A 21569-nucleotide genomic window follows, 5' to 3' on the forward strand; every position below is an offset into this window, starting at 1 on the left:
ACCTGACCTACTACACCCGAATTAGGGGGATGGACATTATCATATCATCCATCGTCATTAGTACTTTTCTAGGACTCCGTCCATCCCAGTGCCCATTTCTATGTTACCCACCCAGGGATGTACCTTTTGGGGATTTCTACTCCCACATTACATTAGATCTCATGCGCATGTATTTCTTCCAGGAGGAGTGTGTTCCCACTGTGGTCCAGTTCTCCTCCATCAGACTTAAGGTACAGGACTATATCCTATATAGAATGATAGTTAATTGCATTCTACCACTAACCACTAGGGATATCGCTGTGATGTGACCGTTCCACACTTTTCTACTTTATACATTCATACATATGTTAAAATTAGCCCTGAGTGTCAATTCGGATTGAGCTGGACTCGAGTTGGACTCGAGTTGGACTCAAGTCAGCTCAGATTGTGTGAGACTCGAGTTGGACTCAAGTCACACAACCCAAATTCGAATTTGACTAAAAGGTTATCATGCATGAGATGCATGATAATTAAAAAGCTGCATTATCTTCCTTAAAAGAAGAGAAAGATTGTCATGCATGAGATGCATGATCTTTCATTAAAAGAGGAGAAAGATCTTTTGCATGAGATGCATTGAAATTAATAAAATATTAATTTCGGAATTAATATTATATTAATTTTCCCTTTTCATCCATTATATCTCATGGTGGGCTATAAAAAGAGGGTGAGAGGCTCTTGATGAAGGGGTTGTTGGACACTCTTGCTCTTCCTCTTCTTCTCTTCTTCTTCTTGGCCGAACCTCCTCTTGTGGCTAGCACCACAGTTTGGTTCTTCTCCATCTCAGTGTTCGTGTGGATACCGTGGAGGCGCGAACACTCTGATCGTGCTGAGATCCGACGACCTTAAAGGCAAAGAGTTGCTGTCGGGATTGCGAAGGGCACGCATCGAAGGTATACTCGATTCTAGTAGGTAGAATCGTCAAACGAGTTTGTTTTTCGCATGGATCTTCTGGAGGGATCCTGTTTTCCGCTGCGTTATATGCGGTTTAATCGGTTTTTCGCGCATATAGATCCCTACAACATAGACTAGATATAGACATTGGTCTCTATATGTTTCATACCATTATTTTTGCATCCTCAGTTACCACCAGCAGGAGGGTTCATATGCCTTACTGTCACATTTTGACTGAGTTATTAGCATCACTAGGGATTGATGTCACCGATGGTGATATCACACCACCTAATAATATAACATATTAGAAGTTAGGAAATTTGCATTAGCTGAGGTCTAAGTAGATGATGATGGGGTATTGTCCTAGAGACAAGGGCATCAACCTCAGCCTCAGCCCCAATCCCAGCCACCACCGCCAACATCCGTTTACGTAGATGATGACCTAGATTTAGAGGAATTGCTCCAGTTTCTTGCGCCTCCACCTCCACTTACCACCGATCAACGATTGACCTGACTCGAGGAGACTGTTCAGGGTTTCCAGCAGACGGTACTCAGCCGACTTGATGATCAGGATGCGAGGATGCTAACCCAGCATGCCGACTTGTTAGACAGACAGACACAGACGATGGACATGCTTAGGGCTTGGACTATGGGTCATCCACCACCTCCACCACCCCAGTAGACATTTGATTAGACTTGTTCAGACATGTTAAACACTATTACATAATTGTGCATATTTTTACTTATCTGCATTTTAGTCCTTGAATAGTTTACTTATTTGCAGTTTAATCCTTGAATACTCTGACTGTGATTGGTAGAATAAGGAAAATTCAATTTTTTTTAAAAACTCATATTTTTTTCAAATCTACTATTATATAGTTTTTCAAAAAAAATTTTAAAAAGCTTATTTTTTTCTTTTGAAAAACTTATTTTCAAAATTTTTTTGATTTCAAAAGTAAGGAAAGGAATGATTTAGCCTTAAACTAGAATCTTCCACCTAGAAAGCATATACCTATAGATCTAGGTGGAGCATCTCACAAAGCACACTAGTTACCTTGATTGTGATTGTGAAACTTAGAATGGTGTAAGATGCATAGGATTCTAGCTTAAGTATTAGATGCTTATGTCAGTACATTGAACCTTACTTGAGCTCTAAACAAAATATTGAATCAAGTTAAGTGTTGCTGAGCATAAGTTCAATAGAATGATATACTTACACTTGACTAACTGGGTCAAGCTACTATTTCTTAGTAGTTAGCTAAAACATAAGTTGGACACTCATCCCTCGGATAATATTTTTTTGTCTAAGTATTTTACATATTATTAACATGCTTAGACTCAAACCCTTTTATTTATTTTGATTATGTCAAAGGATGAGAGAAATATGAGATTTCAAGTTCTTCAAAATCCAAAAATTCAAATTTATTTTTCAAATTATTCAATTTTTAAAGTTTAAATTTCTTTCAAAATTCACATTTTGAATTTATGTACTAAAATTCAAATCTTTTGAAAAAAGTTCTCAAAAGTTCAAAAATTGTTTCATGATAAATTTTTCAAGGACTTGAATGGTTTTGCATCAATTTGATCAAAACTAAATTATGTCAAATTCAGGGGGAGAGAACTAAAAAGACTTTATTTCAAAACTCTGCTTGTTTTAAAATGAGTATAAATTCAAGGGAGCCCTGAAAGTAGGGGAAGTTGATAATTGCACATTTGCACATTGTATATTTTGCATGAATTATTTGCATGAAATGTTGATCTTAATTCTTATATGTTAAGTTATTTTTTTAACTTGAAACTCGAATTGTCATAATCAAAAAGGGAGAGATTGTTGGTGCGGGAAGCGTCAGATGATCGAACCTTGGTTTTAATGATGGCACGAGATTCAAGTGTGTGTTGTGGACTAACAAGTTGATCTAGTGTGCAGGTTGAGGCTAGGCAAAACGAGTCCTAGTTGCGGGTAGGCAAAGACAAAGTCCTAATTTGGAGGATCAGGCAGAAGACTTGACAAGGTCAAGTGCACAAGGTGCAAGTCCAGGCACATCTGGAGGACCAGGAAACATGGCAGAAATCCAAGCAAGTCAGGAGGACTAAGGTTTGGTGGAAGTCTAGGCAGTCAGGAGGACCGATAGCCTAGCAGCAAACCCTAGGAGTCAAGGACCATGGCTAAGCGGGAAGTCCAACAAGTTTGGATGCAAGTCAGGTAAATTCTCCTGAGTGGAGTGGGTAAGGATACGTTCCCGGAGTGGAACTGTAGGCGTCGATCTAACCCAAAGTTTCACTGCAAACCTGAAGTTAAGACCAATTAACAGTTCAAAGAACTGTTAATCCAATCTATTACTTTGTATTTTGGACTAACTTGTAATATAGATTGCAGAGACGAGGATTTTGACTCCGATCAACTTTATCTGGAATCCAGTCGATCGGACGATCCAGGCGCCTGGAAGGTTGAATCCAGATGACTCGGGTTCGACTAATCGCAACGGAAGTCAAAGTTCATCTATATCCCCCATGTCAGCACGGAGTCGACTGAAAGAGGAATCCAGGCGACTAGAAAACCGAGTCAACTGCGAAGATGGCGGATCGGCGATCTGCGTGGAGTCGCTTAGAAGGAAAATCCAGATGACTGGAAGGCATTATAAAAGCACATCGAACAGAAGGTTCGAATCATCAATTCAGAGAATTCCAATGCGAGCCTACAGCACCCTGAGCAAGAAAGAAAACCCTACCAGCTGTCGTAAAGCCGGAGTCACACCGCAAAAGCTTCATCTTCTTCTCCGATTGTGGTAACGATTTAAGTTTTGTATGCTTTAATTTTACGATAAAATTGTATCATAATTGTTTTTGTAATCGTTACAACTCTTCTCCGTAAGGAAAGAGTTTTATAGTGGATTGCTCATACGTAAATGATCAAAGATCATGGGACTTGGAATAGCAGTCATTGGCTATGAACCAAGTAAAAACAAAGTGTATTTTTGTGTGCTTATCGTTATTATAGCTTTCATTATTTCCACTGCAATGACTTTGTTTTAATCGATACGAGTTTCAAAAATCAAGAAAAACCGCTAAAAAGATACTGCTATCCACTCCCCCTCTAGCGCATCTACGATCCTACAAGACCGACTTAGGGAGGTAGCTAATCAGTGGAAGAAAGTTTGGCCGAAAGGGAGCTTGGAGAACCCTCACTTAGACAGCGGCAATGCCATAAAGGGTGGGCGGTGACAATGGAAAGAAGTTTGTGGCCAACCGCTAAAAGAGAAGGAGATGGATATTAAAACTTAACTCTTAGGTTTTTAATCTATTAAATCTTTCTTCTTTAGAGATTATTTATAGATCTCTAATGGATTTGGTTCATAAACCAAAAATTCATGTCCATTAACCCAAAATCCAAACCGATAGCCTTAAGTTTGGTTCAAGACTAAACTGTGTTGGTTTAAAACCAAACCATCTTTTAATTAAAATCAAACCAATTTGATTTATAATTAAATCAAAAAGAGTCCACTTTGTCTTCAAAAGACATAGTCTATCCAAGCTTCTGTTCTGATAAAATATTTTCTATATTTGTCCTTGTTCAACCAGACTCAATCTCTCTCGATCTAAGAATCCAATTCTCAAATTCATTTTATGTCTCTTGGAGAATCTCGTAGTGTGTATGACCTTATAGGTTCTCGATTTATATTGGTCATCTATAATTAACCATTAATCATAAATCTATCATAAGTGACACTTAATAGTACATCATGACCTCCAATTAATTGAAAAATCACAATTGATTCCAAAATCACTTATGAACCCTTCAACAGCTACAGTTGTTCGTGCGTCTGTTCTTTCACACATCTTACACCGACTTAGTTTAGAACATGATCTATGTGTCAGTTCCCACTAGGCTGACTACATCACACCTACCTCAAGCAGTAATTCCTTGTCTTACGAGATTCAAGTTATTCAAAATATATGTCAAAAAGGACTATCCTCTTAATGTGTTTCTACTTTAGCTAAAGACTTACGATTAAAATCTTGACAAACGATCACAGGGTATACATCTAATAAAAGAAGTGTTGAATACCCTATTGGCTATTTAATCACTTTCGGGCACTTCGACTTATACTCAATTATCCCGAGTCCACACCTCCGTAGAGGCGTGTGCTTAAGATGTCAAAGTCTAAATTTTCATGACCAAGATGACTTAAATACCTCAAGTCAAAGGAAATTTACACTTGAACTGCAAAATGTCATTTCCGATGAACAAGTTACCCTTAACTAGCATCCATACACTAACTCCAAACATTCCAATGTTTCCAGCTAGTTAGAATCGATTGCTAGGTAAAACCAAAGAGTCTAACATATGTTAGTCTTACAGAATCAATAGTGTCTAATCTCATCAATTCATCGACTATAGAATATTTCAATACGTACATAATTACATATGTAGAGATACTCACTAATTGTGATCCAATCACAATGTCTCTCATGCTATGCATTGTATTGTGGATCTCACTAATTAAGTTTAAGATCAAATCAAATACATAGAAAATGTACACTTATATAGTGATTTTATTTATCTAATAAATAGTATATTATCTATGTTAATTGCCTTAGGACAACTTTATAAGATAACACTCGCTACTTCCCCTCTAGAGGATAACTCTGTGCCTTGAACTAGGCCACCCATCTATCAAACCTAAGTTCAAAGAAGGTGGTGGCTTGGGTGGCTAACCTATCACTTTGGGGGATTCTAAGAGGTCAGCCTCTAGTCCCATCCAGCTTGGTATTGTTCCCATCAAACTCATCTAGGAAAGGTAAGCCTCCTCTGCCTCGGAGGCCTTAGCCTCCTTCTCCCAATGCTCGACCATGGACTTCAACTCCACCTCTCATGCTCAAAATGCAATTTGAGATGTATGGATGCAAGGAATCTACTCCATTAGCTCCTTGTAATGTGTAAAAGCTTGTTATAGAAAGTTTGCATCATTAGACCATTATAACTAAGAAAGCAGACAACATTAGACCTACATAACTAAGCAATCAGTGGGTAAGTGGCAAAACGCAACCCAAGCCGACCAAAATATTATCCACCAAGTGAGCCAACAACAAATTCCACATAGCTTGTCACTCTTCAGGTGTAAGCAACCTTGGCCGACGTGTGAGTGGTGACATCTCGACAGCTAAAGCCACTTGTTCCTTGATTAGCAAGGTAACAAGGACAGGACCCGAGTTCGACTAGGAAGGTCCACCAAACAAGATTGAAGGTTCAGGACTCTATGGTTGAGCCGTAGGAAGTTCTGCGAGGATGGCCTTGGTAGGGGCAGCCTTTGCAATCGCAACCTCTTGAGCCTCTAGGCACTTGCGAAGCGACAGACGTCGTTGGCTCTTTCAAACCAAGAACTCCTTAGCCTCCTCAAGAGAAGACTCAACTCAAAGAACGGGAGGAGATGGCTGGGATGGTTGAGATGAGCCTTCTTGGATAGAGTCATCCAGGCCCGGGTCATCCAAGGCCCTCCTTTGCCTATTCAACTTCTTGGTTATCAATGTTTACAACATCTTTTCTTCTACACAACAATAGTTCAAATCAAATCTCAACCCATCATGAATGGATGAGAAGTACAAGCTATTACCTACAGGCATGTCTCAACAAGGCTCAACCCAAAGTGATATAAAGGGCCCTTCTCGATGAGGTAATTAACATTATAATGTTGACCTCGAAGGGCCCTGGCGAACAAGTTCTAGGCTTTCCTCCCCTTAAACTTGCCCAAGTCAGGCATAGGGGGAAGCTCTCCTTCTAGAGAAAGGGAAAAAAGGTCGGATAAAGAAAAAATTATTTTTTAATCCCTTACAGGAGGTCGGGCAAGCCCCCAAAAACAAAGAGTTAGATCAGGCGGCAAGATAGAAGACCCCAACCTTAGTCTTTTTCAAGAGAAAAAAAAAAGAATGAAAGAGAGGGGAGTCAAAGGAAGGCCTACATGGCGGAAGACAATCATCATCCCAGCAAGAGGACGAAAGGAGTTAGGAATGAGTTGACTCAAGTAGATGTCGAAATAAGCGAGAAGCTCTTGGAAAAACAGAGAAACGGGGAAACAAAGGTCGCTCTCTAATTAGCCAACAAAGAAAGGGATAAACCCTGAAGATGAAAGGTGAGGTTGATTGCCTAATGTTAAGATAATGACCTCGAATCCCTTTGGGATCTGATATATCGTTAATAAATCAATTTTAGTGCATCCAAACTTTAGGGTTTCAAACTAGGGGACTTTGTCAGCTCACACATATAAATATCCAAGTATGGATTCAAAACCAGCAATATATATATATTTTATCTCTCTCAATCCTCTTTTTTCTTCTCGCCTCCATTACATCCTAGTTATTTAAGCACCAAAGGGGTTTTGCCAAATGACTTTGGCACCCTCTAATGACTGCTCTAGTGTGCGTTGACTAGGTCACACCGTCTAGGTCAGACTACAAGGTGCACATCTCTGCATCATTACTGCTACCTCAGCATCCAACTCAGTAGCATATTTCAATAGAATAGATTTGAACCTTGGAAAACTACAGAGTTGATTTCAAGGTCTCATTTAGTGCACAATACCCCTTTAAGTATTAATTAGGTGGACAAGATTTTAGTAATAATTTATGCTTATTTTTCTTAAATATTAATGAAAATATTTTTTGTAATTTATATATACTTTTATTTAAAAGTGAGTAAGTATAGAAATTGTATCAACATGACATGATACTATATTGGAATAGTATCGTTCGCGCTGTCATGGATCATAATTTAGACCTCGCTAAGTTGTATGTTCACTTCTCTTCGTATACTAAGTGAATAAGAAAGGAAAATAGAACAATTTTTAAATATAGTCCCTGATTCTTTTGAGAAACACAGGTAGGGATTACTGTATTAGACTGCATTTCGCTTTCACAATAGACTGTATCAGCCAACTATGCACACTACACAATGTTAACAAAGGAAACAGAAAAAATCTAGCAAGCAAACTAGGAAGAATTTGCAATTATGCATCAGCCATCTCGATGAAAATAATAACAAGAAGAGTTTTATGAGAACCTGGAAGTGGGATGGAAATAATGTCCCCTGGTTGAATGGAAGGGCTTCCTAAGGAATTGGCATTCATAATGTCCGTTACTGTGGTGGAGTAGTGGGAAGCAATGCCAGGCACGGAGTCCCCCTGTTGGACGACGTAGGAGAGGTAGACAGCGGGGAGGAAGTTGTCGGTGGAGTTGAAGCAAGTGCAAGGGAGAGGAACCACAAGGGGAGTGCCAGCATCGAGCGCGGCTGGGTCGGATATAGCGTTGTCCTCCTGGATCTGGTCCGCAGAGACGAGGCCGCCGTAGAGGAAGGCGGCAATGGAGGCGAGTGTATCGGAATGGCGGACGGTGTAGCGCGTGGAGATGGATCGGCGGATTCCTCCGGAGCAGGAGCAGGAGCAGATGGCGGGGACGCGGAGGAAGAGACCGGAGGGGAGGATGGGTCTCGACGTCGGGAAGGGAGACGTCGATGGCATTTACGGCTAGGAGAGCGAGGGGGTCCGCCTGGAAAAGGGCGGGCTACCTCGGAGACCTTGAGGTCGGCGTAGAGGGTGTAGCCGAGGAGGGCGTAGCACGAGCTGCCGCCTGTGCACGGTTCGATGGTAGACTTGGCGGTGGTCGTAGCCGCCAAGAGAAACAAGATAAAGAAGAGGAGCAGAAGCTTCTTGTCCATTTCTTCGAGTGTTTCTTCAGCTTGTGGTTTAAGAAGGGAGGAACAAGTGGTCCCTCCCAAGGCGCGATGGGGAGAGAAAAGGAAGAGAAAAAAAAAGGGGGGGGGAGGAATGCAGGAGGAAGGGGATGGATGAACGGATGGACGGACGGAAAAGTGAAGGAATGCAATGGGAGGGAGGGGGGTAGGGAAGGAGAAGGGAGGAGAATGGACGGAAAAGTGGAGGAATGCAGGGGGCGGACGGGGAAGGAGGGTGGGAGAACCGATGGGAGGAGAGAAGAGTGGGGTGGGAGGTGAAGTGATAAGTGAGATAATAAATTAATGTTTTGGCAAAGCAAATTTCATTTTGCCCCGAAGAAGTCTGTTATCTTTTAAGCCTTTTGCAAAAGATCACTAAAATGTATAAAATTTTAATGATTTATTCCAACTTTTAAATTTGATTCGTTTTTTTTTAATTACTCGGTTTGAATTTTTTAATTTAATAAATTTATTTTTGTTATTTAATTTAATTCCAATTTTATTATCTAAAAATCAATTTAAATATAATAAAGCTAATATAAATTTGAATAGTTACTCATTATTTTTTAATTATCACTGTATATCTAACTCTTTGAATCAACTAATCAATGATTAATTTGGTTCCATAAAAATTTTCCACTGACCATCAAAATAAATTCAAAAAATACTCTTAGCGGGTGATCTAACAATTTAACTTTCTTAAGCCTAATCTCTTTGATGGGAAGTCATCCTATAGTACGTTGTAATTATAATTCGAATCTTAGATGTTCGAGAAATTATATAGATATTCTGTACCATAGCTCGGGGACAATCATTACTGATTATTGATGTAGGAAATAATGAACTTAATTTGTTATACTTTGCTAAATGTATGCTTGTAATTTAAATTACTAGATAGTTTTTTATAATAACTTAAAAATATAAGATAACTTTAAATATTTTTAATGATTACATATTTAAAATTTTAATTATAAATATAATTTTTACAGTGTTAGTGATAATGTTATATAAGATCAAACTGATCTAAATCTCAATTTGAATTCAGTTGTTTATGTTCAATTTATGTTTATTCTAAAATTGAAATTTTATTATATCTTAATTCAATTTAATTTAATTAAATAAAAATTATTAGTTTATGTTAGTGTAGAGAGCACCAGATGATCAAACATAAATTTTGACAGTGATCTCCGCTGCTCCTCCTCCGCCACAACAGCTCCTCCTCCACAGCTTCTCCTCCACAGCTTCTCCGCCGCCACAGCATCTTTGTTTCCGAGCTTTCCTGTTGAAGCAAACAACACGAAGAAATTCAAGCACTGCAATCCCAGATCAAAGGTATTGATTAGGATGTGTGTCTTTCTTGGATCAGCATATATGCATAGCACTTCATGTTTTATGGAATTAGTTCTTTTAAGTTATTCTCTGTTTATCCCAATCTGATTATTACCCACCCTGTGGGTGCCCTAGGCTTTGAGCAACATCAATGTATCTCTATTATATGCCCTCTTGGTTTGGTTCTTAATTCCTAAGAGGTTGAGATTTCCATTAGTTGTCCAATTACACTTCTTATTTCTCTTTATCCTTTCTTCGCCTTTGAGGCTCAGTTATACTTGTTGTATATATTATAACAACTCTTTTCATACTAAATTCCTAGACACTTGTTTCATGGTACACATACAAAGGTCCCCTAGAAGGTTCAGTCATCACATTCTGCCTCTAACCATAGCTTTGCAAAAAATTGATTCATTAATGCGATCGTCCTCATTTATCTGGGCTAAAGTAATTGGCCTGAGTTGATGATAATAAACCCAAACATCTGCATGCTTCCTTGTTTCCCATTTAGAATGCTTCATTATATTGGTCCTCACACTACCTTCACCAAAAGAGTCCTCTACTTCTGATGGTAAGACATTCTGTCAACAGTTTTTGGCATTCTCTCTTTGTAACATGTACATATAATCCTTAAGAAGGTGTAGTTTTCAAACATCAGAGACAATAACACATTTTGTTAATTCTAAATTCTTTACATTTTGTATCATATTTACCCTAATTCTATCCATAAAAACCTTCAATGTAATTGTTAGATATGCATATTCTGTTTAAATCTTAGTTTTTGTAAATGATCATACTCTATAGTTATGATCATCTCCTTATAGTGATATATATATGTATATATTCAGATTGAAATGTCAAGATCTAGTGTTCATATATTTTAACCCTGACTTATCTGTGTTTCACTTGATTATTTGTATGGTTTGGTCACTTAGTTTTTCGTATGGTTTGGTATTGGTATTACAACAGGCACTGAAGATAAACTTTGCAGCAGGGTTGGGAATAATGATAATGATGATTTACCTGAGTCCACATTTCCCTCTTTATATGAGGAAATCCTAGGATTAACATCATGTCGGATTGATGTTTGTTTAGGATATAGTTTTTCTTATTCTTTTTTCGCTAACTTTTCGTAGATTTTCTTATGCTCTTATTATGATACATCCTCCGGGTTGTTATTCTCTTATTATGTCTTTTAATAAATGAAACTTCGATAATTATAGAAATTATTAATCATGTTTGAAAATGTTCATAACATATTTACATACTTTTTTATGAGCTATTTTAGGGTATGAAATTTTTCATGTATTTCACCAGGTTGTTTAAATATGGACAAAAATTGGATAATGATCGAGAATCGGATTAGCCATGAATATATAAATGGGTTACATGAGTTCTTAAAGATGGCGGAGAATTATATGATAAGTTTGAATTTATCAAAAATTCGTTGTCCATGTCGGCGGTGTGGCAATTTGTTTAAATATGAATTGGATTATGTTCGAGGACATCTTTATAGGTGGGGATTTGACAAATTATATAAAGTCTGGAATTTTCATGGAGAAGCTGCTACATCATCTGGTAATATAAGTATTGATAATGAAACTGCAAACGATTGTGATTTTGAAGACGATGATTTTGAAGACATGTTTACTGATTTAAGAAATGCACAAAATATCAACATCGGCGCACCTCAATTCGATGATATCCCTGCAAATATGAATGCAAATGATATTAGTGGAAGTTATACTTCAATGCTTGATGCAGCAAAAAAAGAGTTGTACCACAATTGTAATAATTTTTCCATATTCAATTTTTTGGTGAAGTTAATGCATGTGAAGGTGTTAAATGGATGGAGTAACAAATCTTTTGACATGCTACTTCAGTTATTGCAAGAGGCATTTCCCAAACCAAATGCGATTCCAAACTCTCATTATGAAGCCAAAAAATTGTTAAAAGAGTTGGGATTGACATATGAGAAGATACATGTATGTAAGAATGATTGTATATTATTTTGGGGTGAGCACGAGAATAAGGATGCCTGTCCAGTATGCAAGGAACCTAGATACAAGTATGATGGGATGAATAAGAAAAAGAATGCTCAAAAAATTCTTCGATATTTTCCTATAAAGCCCAGACTGAAACGGTTGTTTATTTCAGAACATACAGCAAAAGATATGAGATGGCATAAAGAAAAGCGGGTTGTAACAGATGGTGTATTACGACATCCAGCAGATAGTGAATCATGGAAAGAATTTGACATGTCGCATGAATTATTTGCAGGTGATCCACGAAATATTCGGTTAGGGTTGGCTACTGATGGTTTTAATCCATTTGGAAACATGTCAAATGCTTATAGTATGTGGCCGGTTATACTTGTGAATTATAATTTGCCACCATGGAAAATGATGAAGCCATCATATTTAATTATGTCTCTTTTAATTCCTGGGCCTAAATCACCTGGAAAAGAGATAGATGTATACTTGCAACCTTTGATCAATGACCTGAAAGAGCTATGGGATGATGGGGTGGAAGCATATGATGCATCGACTAAACAAGTATTTCAATTACACGCTGCTGTGATGTGGACTATTCATGACTTTCCAGCATATGGAACAGTATCCGGATGGAGCACAAAGGGTTATAAAGCATGTCCAGTATGTCTGCATGAAACTAAATCTCAAAGATTACGGAGTAAAATATGCTACACATGTCACCGTCGATTCTTGAATGTGCATCACCCATGGCGTAAAAATAAGAATTTCAATGGAAAGGTTGAACAAGAAAGACCCCCACAACAATTTAGTGGTTATGAGATTTTAGCACAATTGGATGCATTACCTCAGGTGACATTCAGTAAACATCCTACATTAAGTACAAAAAGGAAGAGATCTTTTGATGATACAAATTGGGTAAAGAAGTCTATATTTTTTGAGTTAAAGTATTGGCCAGATTTAAAATTGAGACACAATCTAGATGTGATGCATATTGAAAAAAACATCTGTGATGCTTTGATTGGTACATTATTAAATATAGATGGAAAGTCGAAAGACACATTGAAAGCAAGATTAGACTTGCAAGATATGGGGATTAGAAGTGAATTGCATTTGAAGAAAGTAGGAGACAAGTTTAGTAAACCATATGCAAGTTACACATTGACATTGGAAGAAAGACGTGAATTTTGCCAATTTTTAAAGTCTGTGAAGTTTCCTGATGGATATGCTGCTAATATATCTAAAAATGTGAATGTAAATGATGGAAAGTTATATGGATTAAAATCACATGATTGTCATGTTTTGTTGCAAAGAATACTTCCAGTGGCTATACGTAAATTCTTTCCCAAAGACATATGTGGCACACTGATTGAGTTATGTGAGTTTTTCAAAAAAATAACTGCAAGATCTTTACACATTGCGGACTTATGTAAAATGGAGGAGGAAATAGTTCTCATATTATGTAAGATGGAACGAATATTTCCCCCAGCATTTTTTGACATTATGGTTCATTTGGCAGTTCATTTACCTCGTGAAGCCATGTTAGCTGGACCTGTTTCCTCACGATGGATGTATCCCTTTGAACGATATTTGGGCAGACTTAAAAAATATGTTCGTAATAAAGCAAGACCTGAAGGATCTATTGCAGAGGGGTATATTGTAAATGAGGCATTGACTTTTAGTTCTTTATATATGAGTCAAATTGAGACAAGATTTAGCAGACCAGAACGAAACAAAGACCCAGTAATATGCAATTTAAGTGTTTTCTCACAACAAGCAAGAGTCTTTGGCAACCATCATAATCAAAAATTCCCTGCAACTTTGCATAAGAAAGCACATTGGTATATTCTCAATAATTGTAAAGAAGTTGATCAAGTCCTGTACACGCTCTGGTTATCTAGACAAGAGTTATATTTGAACAAATAATCTTAATCGATTGGCACGACTGTTAGCAAGCACCCAAGATCAATTGCAAGCAATGAAATCTAGACAAGATATATTTGAACAAATTCTTAATCGATTGGCACCTGGAGCGATACAATCTTTGATCCATGATTCTCAGCTCCACCTCCCCCTTCATCTTAGATTGTGATGGTAAGTTAAAATGCTAAACTTTCGGTTGTTTCAGTTGCAGAGATAGTAGATATGATCAAATGGGTCTGATTCTCTTCCACTAATGTGTAACACATTGCCCAATGATACGGCTGATTTTCACTTTAGTTTTACTACAATCACTACATGTACTGCATTCATATCAAGTTTAGTTTGTGGTGCCTTTCCTTTAATGAGTACTTTATATTGTGAAAGTTGCATTGCGGTCTGCCACTATGCATTCAGGCTAAACTGTACCAGAATTTGTGAGTGACATCTGCCAAATGATGCATCAGATTTTCTCTTTCATTTTATACAATCAGTTCAGGTGCTACATCCACATCAGGTTTAATTTTTGACACCTTTAATATCCCTTAACTGAACAATGTGAAAATGCATTGCCAAATATAAATGCCATGGGAATAGGAACACTAGTACTAAGTAGATCTTATCATTTGTATTTTTGCCTATGCCCAAATCATTTTTGATTGTTATGTTCTTCTAGTATGTTTCCACAGTACCTATATTATTGTGTGAGATTGTTTTGTTCTGTCATAATCATTCTTGTTTACTTTTGTTCCAGTATACTTCGAAATTGCTTTCATTTTTATGATATGTTCTCATGCCAGATGTTTTCATAGTTTTACTGTGTTTGTGTGCTAAGTTTGCCAAGTTACACGTTTTAGCCTTTTAATTAGTATGTGACATGGACCTTCCCCTGCTTTTCATATCACATAACATTGTCTTCTGCTTTTTGTTAAAGTTGGCTACTACGGAGTGTGTTAACTTGGGTTATACCTTGAGAGTAACCATGACAGCATACTGCATTTCTCCATTACTGCTAATTTCTTTAAATATTGATGAAACTACAAGTTATCTGAATGTTTCTACTTGTTGCTGTATTTATTTTGTTTCATTACTTGTTATCTGAATTTATCAAAGAGGGGGAAGAACTCCTTTTAGTCCAATAATTGAAAACTAACAAAGGGAAAAAAATGTATATAGGATCCACCGGTTGCAGCTGCAGGAGAAGATGCAGGAGAAGATCTGAGTTAGCGCAGAGAGGAGAAAGAGACTGAAGTGTGAAGTGTAGAAGTTGCTTTGTTGCTTTGTTGCTGAGTGTGCTGAAGTGTAGAAGTTGCTGAGTGCATTGGACAGCTTGTATATATCTGAACGTTGCTGAACTTTGTGTCTGAATGTGTATGAATTGGTATCTAAACTTTGTGTATTGTATTTGAATTGGTTTATGTATCAAACTTTGTGTTTTAAGTATATTTTGAGGTGAATTTTTATGTTGTTTTGGTGTAATCTGTATGTGATACGTGTGATATTGTATGTGATAGGTGTTATATGTATGTGATATGAGATAAAAAGAAAAGAAGCAGGGGTGCAGAATTATCGTAAATTAGCGACGAAAGGAAGAGAATTCGTCGCTAACATTAGCATGGTTAGCGACGAATTCGACGGAGATCGCCGCTAAGTTACGTACGTGGGTTGGGTGAAATAGGGTTTTATTTGCGACGAATTTTTTAAATTCGCCGCTAATGTTAGCGACGAATTCGACGGAGATCATCGCTAAGTTACGTAGGTGGGTTGGGTGAAATAGGGTTTTAATTAGCGACAATTCCGTTAATTTCGCCGCTAATGTTAGCGGCGAAATACTATTTTCGCCGCTAACATTAGCGGCGACACTATTGTCTTTCGTCGCTAATATTAGCGATGAATTTCCTAGATTAGCAACGATTATTATATCGCCGCTAATGTTAGCGACGAAATTGTATTAATTCGTCGCTAAGTTTCTTTTGCGATAATCCTATTGCGACGATACTAGCGACGAAAAATTTTCGCCGCAAAGTAAGGTTAGCGACGAAAATGTTATGTTAGCGACGATTTTAATTAGTCGCTAAATTACTAAATTGTTGTAGTGTTACACATTCTTCTTTTGACTTAGGATCAAACCCTAAGACACACGGGGAGTTTGCTTTGTGGTTAACAAAGGGTCCTGAGGACGTGTCTAGTTAAGGGAGAGATTCTAATTTAAAAAGGATAATAAATAATTTTTCAAAAACTATCTATTTTAAAAATACCTTCAATAAAAATCATTTCAAAATTATTCATAATTATTATCAATTATTCTATTTTTCAAAACACTTTTGAAAACTAATTTGAAAAATACTTTCAAAATCTATTTTGAAAATTAAACCCATTTTGAAAATTCTTTTGAAAAACTATTTCGAAAATCTACTACAAAAGTTATGTTTGCAAAAGTATTTCAAAAACTCATCTGAAAACTAAGTTTAAAAATATCTTCAAAATCTACTTTGAAAATCAAAATTATAAATTTTGCAAAAACTGAGTTTTGAAAAATTAACTTAAAAGACTTATAAATTATTTGAAAATTTTCTAATCTACTATGGTCTTTCAAGAATTATCAAGACTTAGATGTGACCATATGGATATCTTTATTGTTGGTGCAAGAGAGAATGAACTTAAAATTTAAAATCTTTTTGATGTATGAAAAGGGGGAGAAGGCACCTTAAGTTAATAATATAGAATTCTCCTAGATTGTTAAACCCTGACCTATATTAATTTAAGAAATTGTCAAACATCAAAAAGGGGGAGATTGTTGGTGCAAGATGCACTAAGATCTTACCTAGAGTTTCGATGTTTGATAATACACCTAAGTCGGTCAGTTTGACCAAGGATTGATCCAAACAGGACTTGATGTTTGGATGTGTGGAAGTGAGTAGAAGACCTAGTCGGTTAGACTAGGCAGTGGAAGTCCTGATCAAGACGATCGGGCAAGGGAAGTCCTGGTGAGTGAAGCTGGGCAAGGGAAGTCCTGGTGAGTGAAGCCTAGTTGTAGGCTAGGCAAAGGGAAAACCTGATTTGGAGGATCAGGCGGAAGTCTTGGCAGAGTCAAGTGTTGGTGCGGTAAGCATCCGACGATCGAACCTAAGTTTTGTTTATGGCAAAGGGATTCAAAGTTAAGTCCATTTGTGATCTAACGGTTTGAATAAGTTTGCAGGAAAGTCCTAAGTGTACTTAGGCAAAAGTCCTAGCTGCGGTTAGGCAAGGAGAAAACCCTAGGGGGTGGTAACCCTAGGTCATAGGGGGTGGTAACCCTATGCGAAAAGTCTTGGTGGGTTGAGTGCTTTAGGCAAAAAGTCCTAGGGGATGGTAACCCTTGGTGGAAAGTCCTGGTGTCGCGAACCAGGTGGAAGACTGGACCAGCCGGGAAGCGGAAGTCCAGCAGAAAATCCGGGAGCATCGAGCGCCAAGGAAAAGGTCAATCAATCTGGAGGATTGTACTGGCATCAGGTAATCTCTCCTGAGGGGAGTAGGTGAGGACGCGTTCCTCGTAGAGGGAACAGTAGGCGTCGGGTTGACCTAGGATTTTCGGACGGAAATCCGAAGTCAGACCCAGACAGTCCGGAGGCTGTCGACATCTCTTTTTATCCATTTATGTCCTAACTTTGTGTTGCAGGTTTGTTTTGGAATTAACATATTTTGCAGGGACCAAAATGCAACATTTGGTTTATTTCGGGATTAACATATTTTGCAGGGACCAAAATGTAACATTTGGTTTACTTTGGGATTAACATGTTTTGCAGGGACCTAAATGCAATCTTTGAATTGTGGATAAGTAGCAAAATAAGTCTGCACTGATCGGCTAATATCCATGCATGCAAGACTGATTCACGCATGCAACGTGGAGGGCTTCAAGGCTCTTTAAACACCCTATAAAGCAAGGGTTAAGGCTTCAACGTGAAGTAGATCATCATTTTTTTTATCTAAGCTTTTCTTCTTCAACGTGCTGCCAACGAAGCCAATTGTCCAAGCCTTCATCAACGTGATTGTGCTTCTCTTCTTCAACGTTCTGCCTCAAAAAGGAAAGGAGGCTTCCACCGAAAATCAGCCTTCCTCATTCTTAATTATTGGTATAATTTTATTATAGCTTATTATATAAAGATTTTTCGATATTATAGTTGTTGCCCATCGAAAGCGATCAACGATCGCAGGCCTTGGAGTAGGAGTCGCTCAAGGCTCCGAACCAAGTAAATCTTGGTGTTTCTGTGTCTTATTTTATTTTTATTCCGCTTCGTTTGTTTTACTCGTACGATTCCGAAACGAACGAAATAGCCGCGAGCGCTATTCACCCCGCCCCCCTCTAGCGCTTTCGATCTAACAATTGGTATCAGAGCGAGGTTGTTTTGAATCGGTGCAATCACCATTCAAAACAATTTTCGTGGTATTTTTTTTATTTTTCGGAGTCAAATTAGAATTAGCTTTTTAGTTATACTCTATTTTTTTTTGCGAATCGGTTTTGCTCGAAGTCGGTGCAACACCACTCGAGTTTGTTAATCTTATTCTTAATTCCCGCACTACTAATCCAAGACTTAGTCTTGGAACAGTTTTTCGTTGTTTTTGTCGTGCAAGGTTTTAATGGCCCAACAAGAGGGTTTTAGTACTGTTCGTCCCCCACTCTTCTCCTGAGAAGATTTTGGGTACTGGAAGGGACGGATGGAAACATACCTGAAGATCCAATTTGAAACCTGGATGATCATCAAGTGTCACAACCCGAGAGATAGCCGTCCGAAAAATTTCGACAGCACCTCCCCAGTATCGCTGACAAATCCCTGTATACAAACACGAATATACCTCGGCCACAAGCGACCGGAAATATGGACTACCCGTCCCATCATACTCACACAAAGAACTCTACATACAAGGCTTACACGGCCACATGCAAATAAACTAACACATCCTATATTATAATAGATTACCACGAGAAAGTCGAAAAACCATACATACGGAAATCCACATGAGATACAACCACGCAACGAAAAAAACCGCGATAATAACCACACCAATGTATATAATCTGTCTACACCATCCTGAATATAATGAATGCTAATACAACCCTATCAAACTACTACTAAAGTGAATAACTTAAATCTACCACTTCTTCTGATGTGAGATGACACAGCTGGCAGATCCCTAGCATTATCTGTAAGCTCCTACCTAGTACCTGGGAAGACAGAAAAATCCCAGGGTCCAAAGAGGTGAGTACAAAACTCAGTGGGTAATATAGAAACAAATAGTGCATGAAGAGATAAATAAAGATAACAAAGATACATACCAAAGTTCTGCCAGATATCATAAATAACTCTGCAGGTAGTAAGTACTAGAATAGTCTCATGTGATGCATCATATGAATGACACGTCAAGCAAAATGCAACAATCACGAATCAAACAGATAAGCAATCAAATGCAGGATCAGTACGGTCCAATACATATATATAACATGCACATGATATGCGTATGCATGATGCAACTGCCCCACACGCTACAGCACTCGTGCAAGCATCTGAGACTGGGTATGGCCGGCATCGGGGGATCAGTACTCCGTGCCCTACAACAAAGTAGTCCGGTGATCCAAATCGAGGGATCAGTGCTTCGCGTCCGGTGATCCCATATCCTATGGCCGATATCTGTCCTATAATACTCTCCGAGTACCACCCCTAACCGGTGTCGGGATCAGATCATCGACTCGGCTGCGTACACTGCCATACAGCCGCCGACTGCGTGCACTGCCATACAGTCGCCATCAATATGATGGAAATAGGGTGTCAATACCACCTATATACTACTAAGGCCAACTATAGACACGATAGACCCACATCATTGGGATTTACAATCGTTATCAGGCGTCATGATGAGATGTTCATTTCATAGTCATTAGCACCTACCAGTCCAATCAATATGCATAGGTATAAGTCATAATAATCTCAGGTATCAAGGATAGGGAACAAAATCAAGAACAGTAAACCAAGGTCAACGAATATAGGGTCAAGCATGGTATGAACAAAAGTAACATAAGCAATATACAAGTAACAGTCAGGAATCAAGGTATCAAACTATAAGAACTGTCAAAGAATCATGTACTGGAAATAGAAAGAACTGTATTGACCAAATACAGTAAATCACCTACCTGATTGACAAAATCGTCGCAACAAGAACCCTAATAACATCCTCCGCGTATAGCAAGATCAACAGATCCGGATCCTGTAATTAAAATAAACCTCTTCTAATCATTATATTTACTTTTCAATAAAGTAAACCCTAGTCGATTCAAAAGTTAACCTAACTCAATTTCTACTTAATTGATATGATCAAATTATTAATCTGATTAATAATTCAATTAACCCTCAAATGAATTACATGATCCTTAATCAATTATTAAACTGATCAATAATTAAGCATTACCTTACTTAAGAAAATAACTAAATTCTCATTAACTAATAGAACAATAAACTTAACTACTTATCAATAATCAATTATCTACTCGTTCAATTGAACAGATTAACCCTCACTATAATTTATTTAAACTTAATTAATTAACTACTCATTAATTATCAAACTTAACCAATTAGTTATTAAACTAATTAATCAAGCAATTAATTACTACTTACTAACTAATTAATAATTTATTAAACTGATTAATATATAATTAACTGATTAATAATCAAATTAATTAGATAAATTATCTCAATTAATCAATTATCCTTTGTTAATCAAATAAACCTTAAGTAATTAATTAACTTTACTCCAATGAACCAATTAACCCCTTTACCGAATATTGGGTGGGCAGCCATGGCAGAGACGCGGCTGCTGGGCATGGCGTCGGCTATTTCTGGCGGTTGGCGGGCGGCAGGGCTTCTTCTTCACACAAACATCAGGGCAACGTCGGAACGAGGTAGGGGCGGTGGTGATCGAGCAGAGAACGACAGCAATGACAGGGCGGTGGCTTCAGAAAATTGCAGCAGGTAGGCGGTGGCGTCGGGTGGTGGCGACGAGGGAAGAAGAAGAGAAGGAGGAGAATCGGTGCATCCCCGAGTAGCGAAGGCTCCGGCGTTCCCCCTTTTTCCTTCCCCTTGCGGCAGCAGCACTTCGACGGAGGCTTCAGACGGCGTCGGGCAGGAAGAAGGCGATGGCGGCTCTGCTCCAAGGAGATCAGTGACGGCGGCGACAAGAAGGAGGAGAAGGCCGGCGTCCAAATAGGAAGAAGGTTATGGCGCCCTGCTCCAAGGAGAACCGTGGCTGCGGCGGCCAAAAGAAGGAGGAGAAGAGGGGTTCGACTTTGAGGGGGCTTCAGATGGATTTCCTTTTATAACGAGGAGTGCATAGTAACCTGAACCGGTTTAACCGATTAATTCTAAACTAACACCATTAAATCAAGTTTTTATCGGCTAAACCAAATTAAAAACCTAAGATATATTAAAATTATTGAACCGATTATTGTAACGAACCGGGTTCAACTTTGGTTCGCTTGGTTCATCAACCAAACGACCTCTAATTTGATCCAAACAAGTTTTGTTGGATTCATCTTTCCAAGACGAATCTTTCCATCTAGTTTATTTTATTAAAACCTCTTTCGTACGAACCAAACCAATTTGGTTCAATCTTGGTTCATTTGGTTCACTAACCAGATGATCTCCGAT

At 38.1% G+C, this 21569-nt stretch overlaps 1 protein-coding gene and 1 pseudogene across 1 annotated transcript; one reads left to right on the forward strand and one right to left on the reverse strand.

The window, feature by feature from the left end:
* Positions 1-8641, reverse strand: part of LOC141835652 (lysM domain-containing GPI-anchored protein 1-like) — a 40106-nt pseudogene extending 31465 nt beyond the window's left edge.
* A 2744-nt stretch (positions 8642-11385) lies between these two features.
* On the forward strand, positions 11386-20968 carry LOC141835604 (uncharacterized). Its single transcript, XM_074723008.1, has 2 exons — positions 11386-13527; positions 20720-20968. The coding sequence occupies exons 1-2, from the start codon at positions 11386-11388 to the stop codon at positions 20966-20968; spliced, it is 2391 nt and encodes a 796-aa protein (XP_074579109.1).
* Positions 20969-21569: the final 601 nt, after the last annotated feature.

This window comes from Curcuma longa, chromosome 1 (genome assembly GCF_044706935.1).
Source record: "Curcuma longa cultivar G26 ecotype Majalengka, Jawa Barat chromosome 1, ITB_CL_G26_1.1, whole genome shotgun sequence".
NCBI classification, from domain to species: domain Eukaryota; kingdom Viridiplantae; phylum Streptophyta; class Magnoliopsida; order Zingiberales; family Zingiberaceae; genus Curcuma; species Curcuma longa.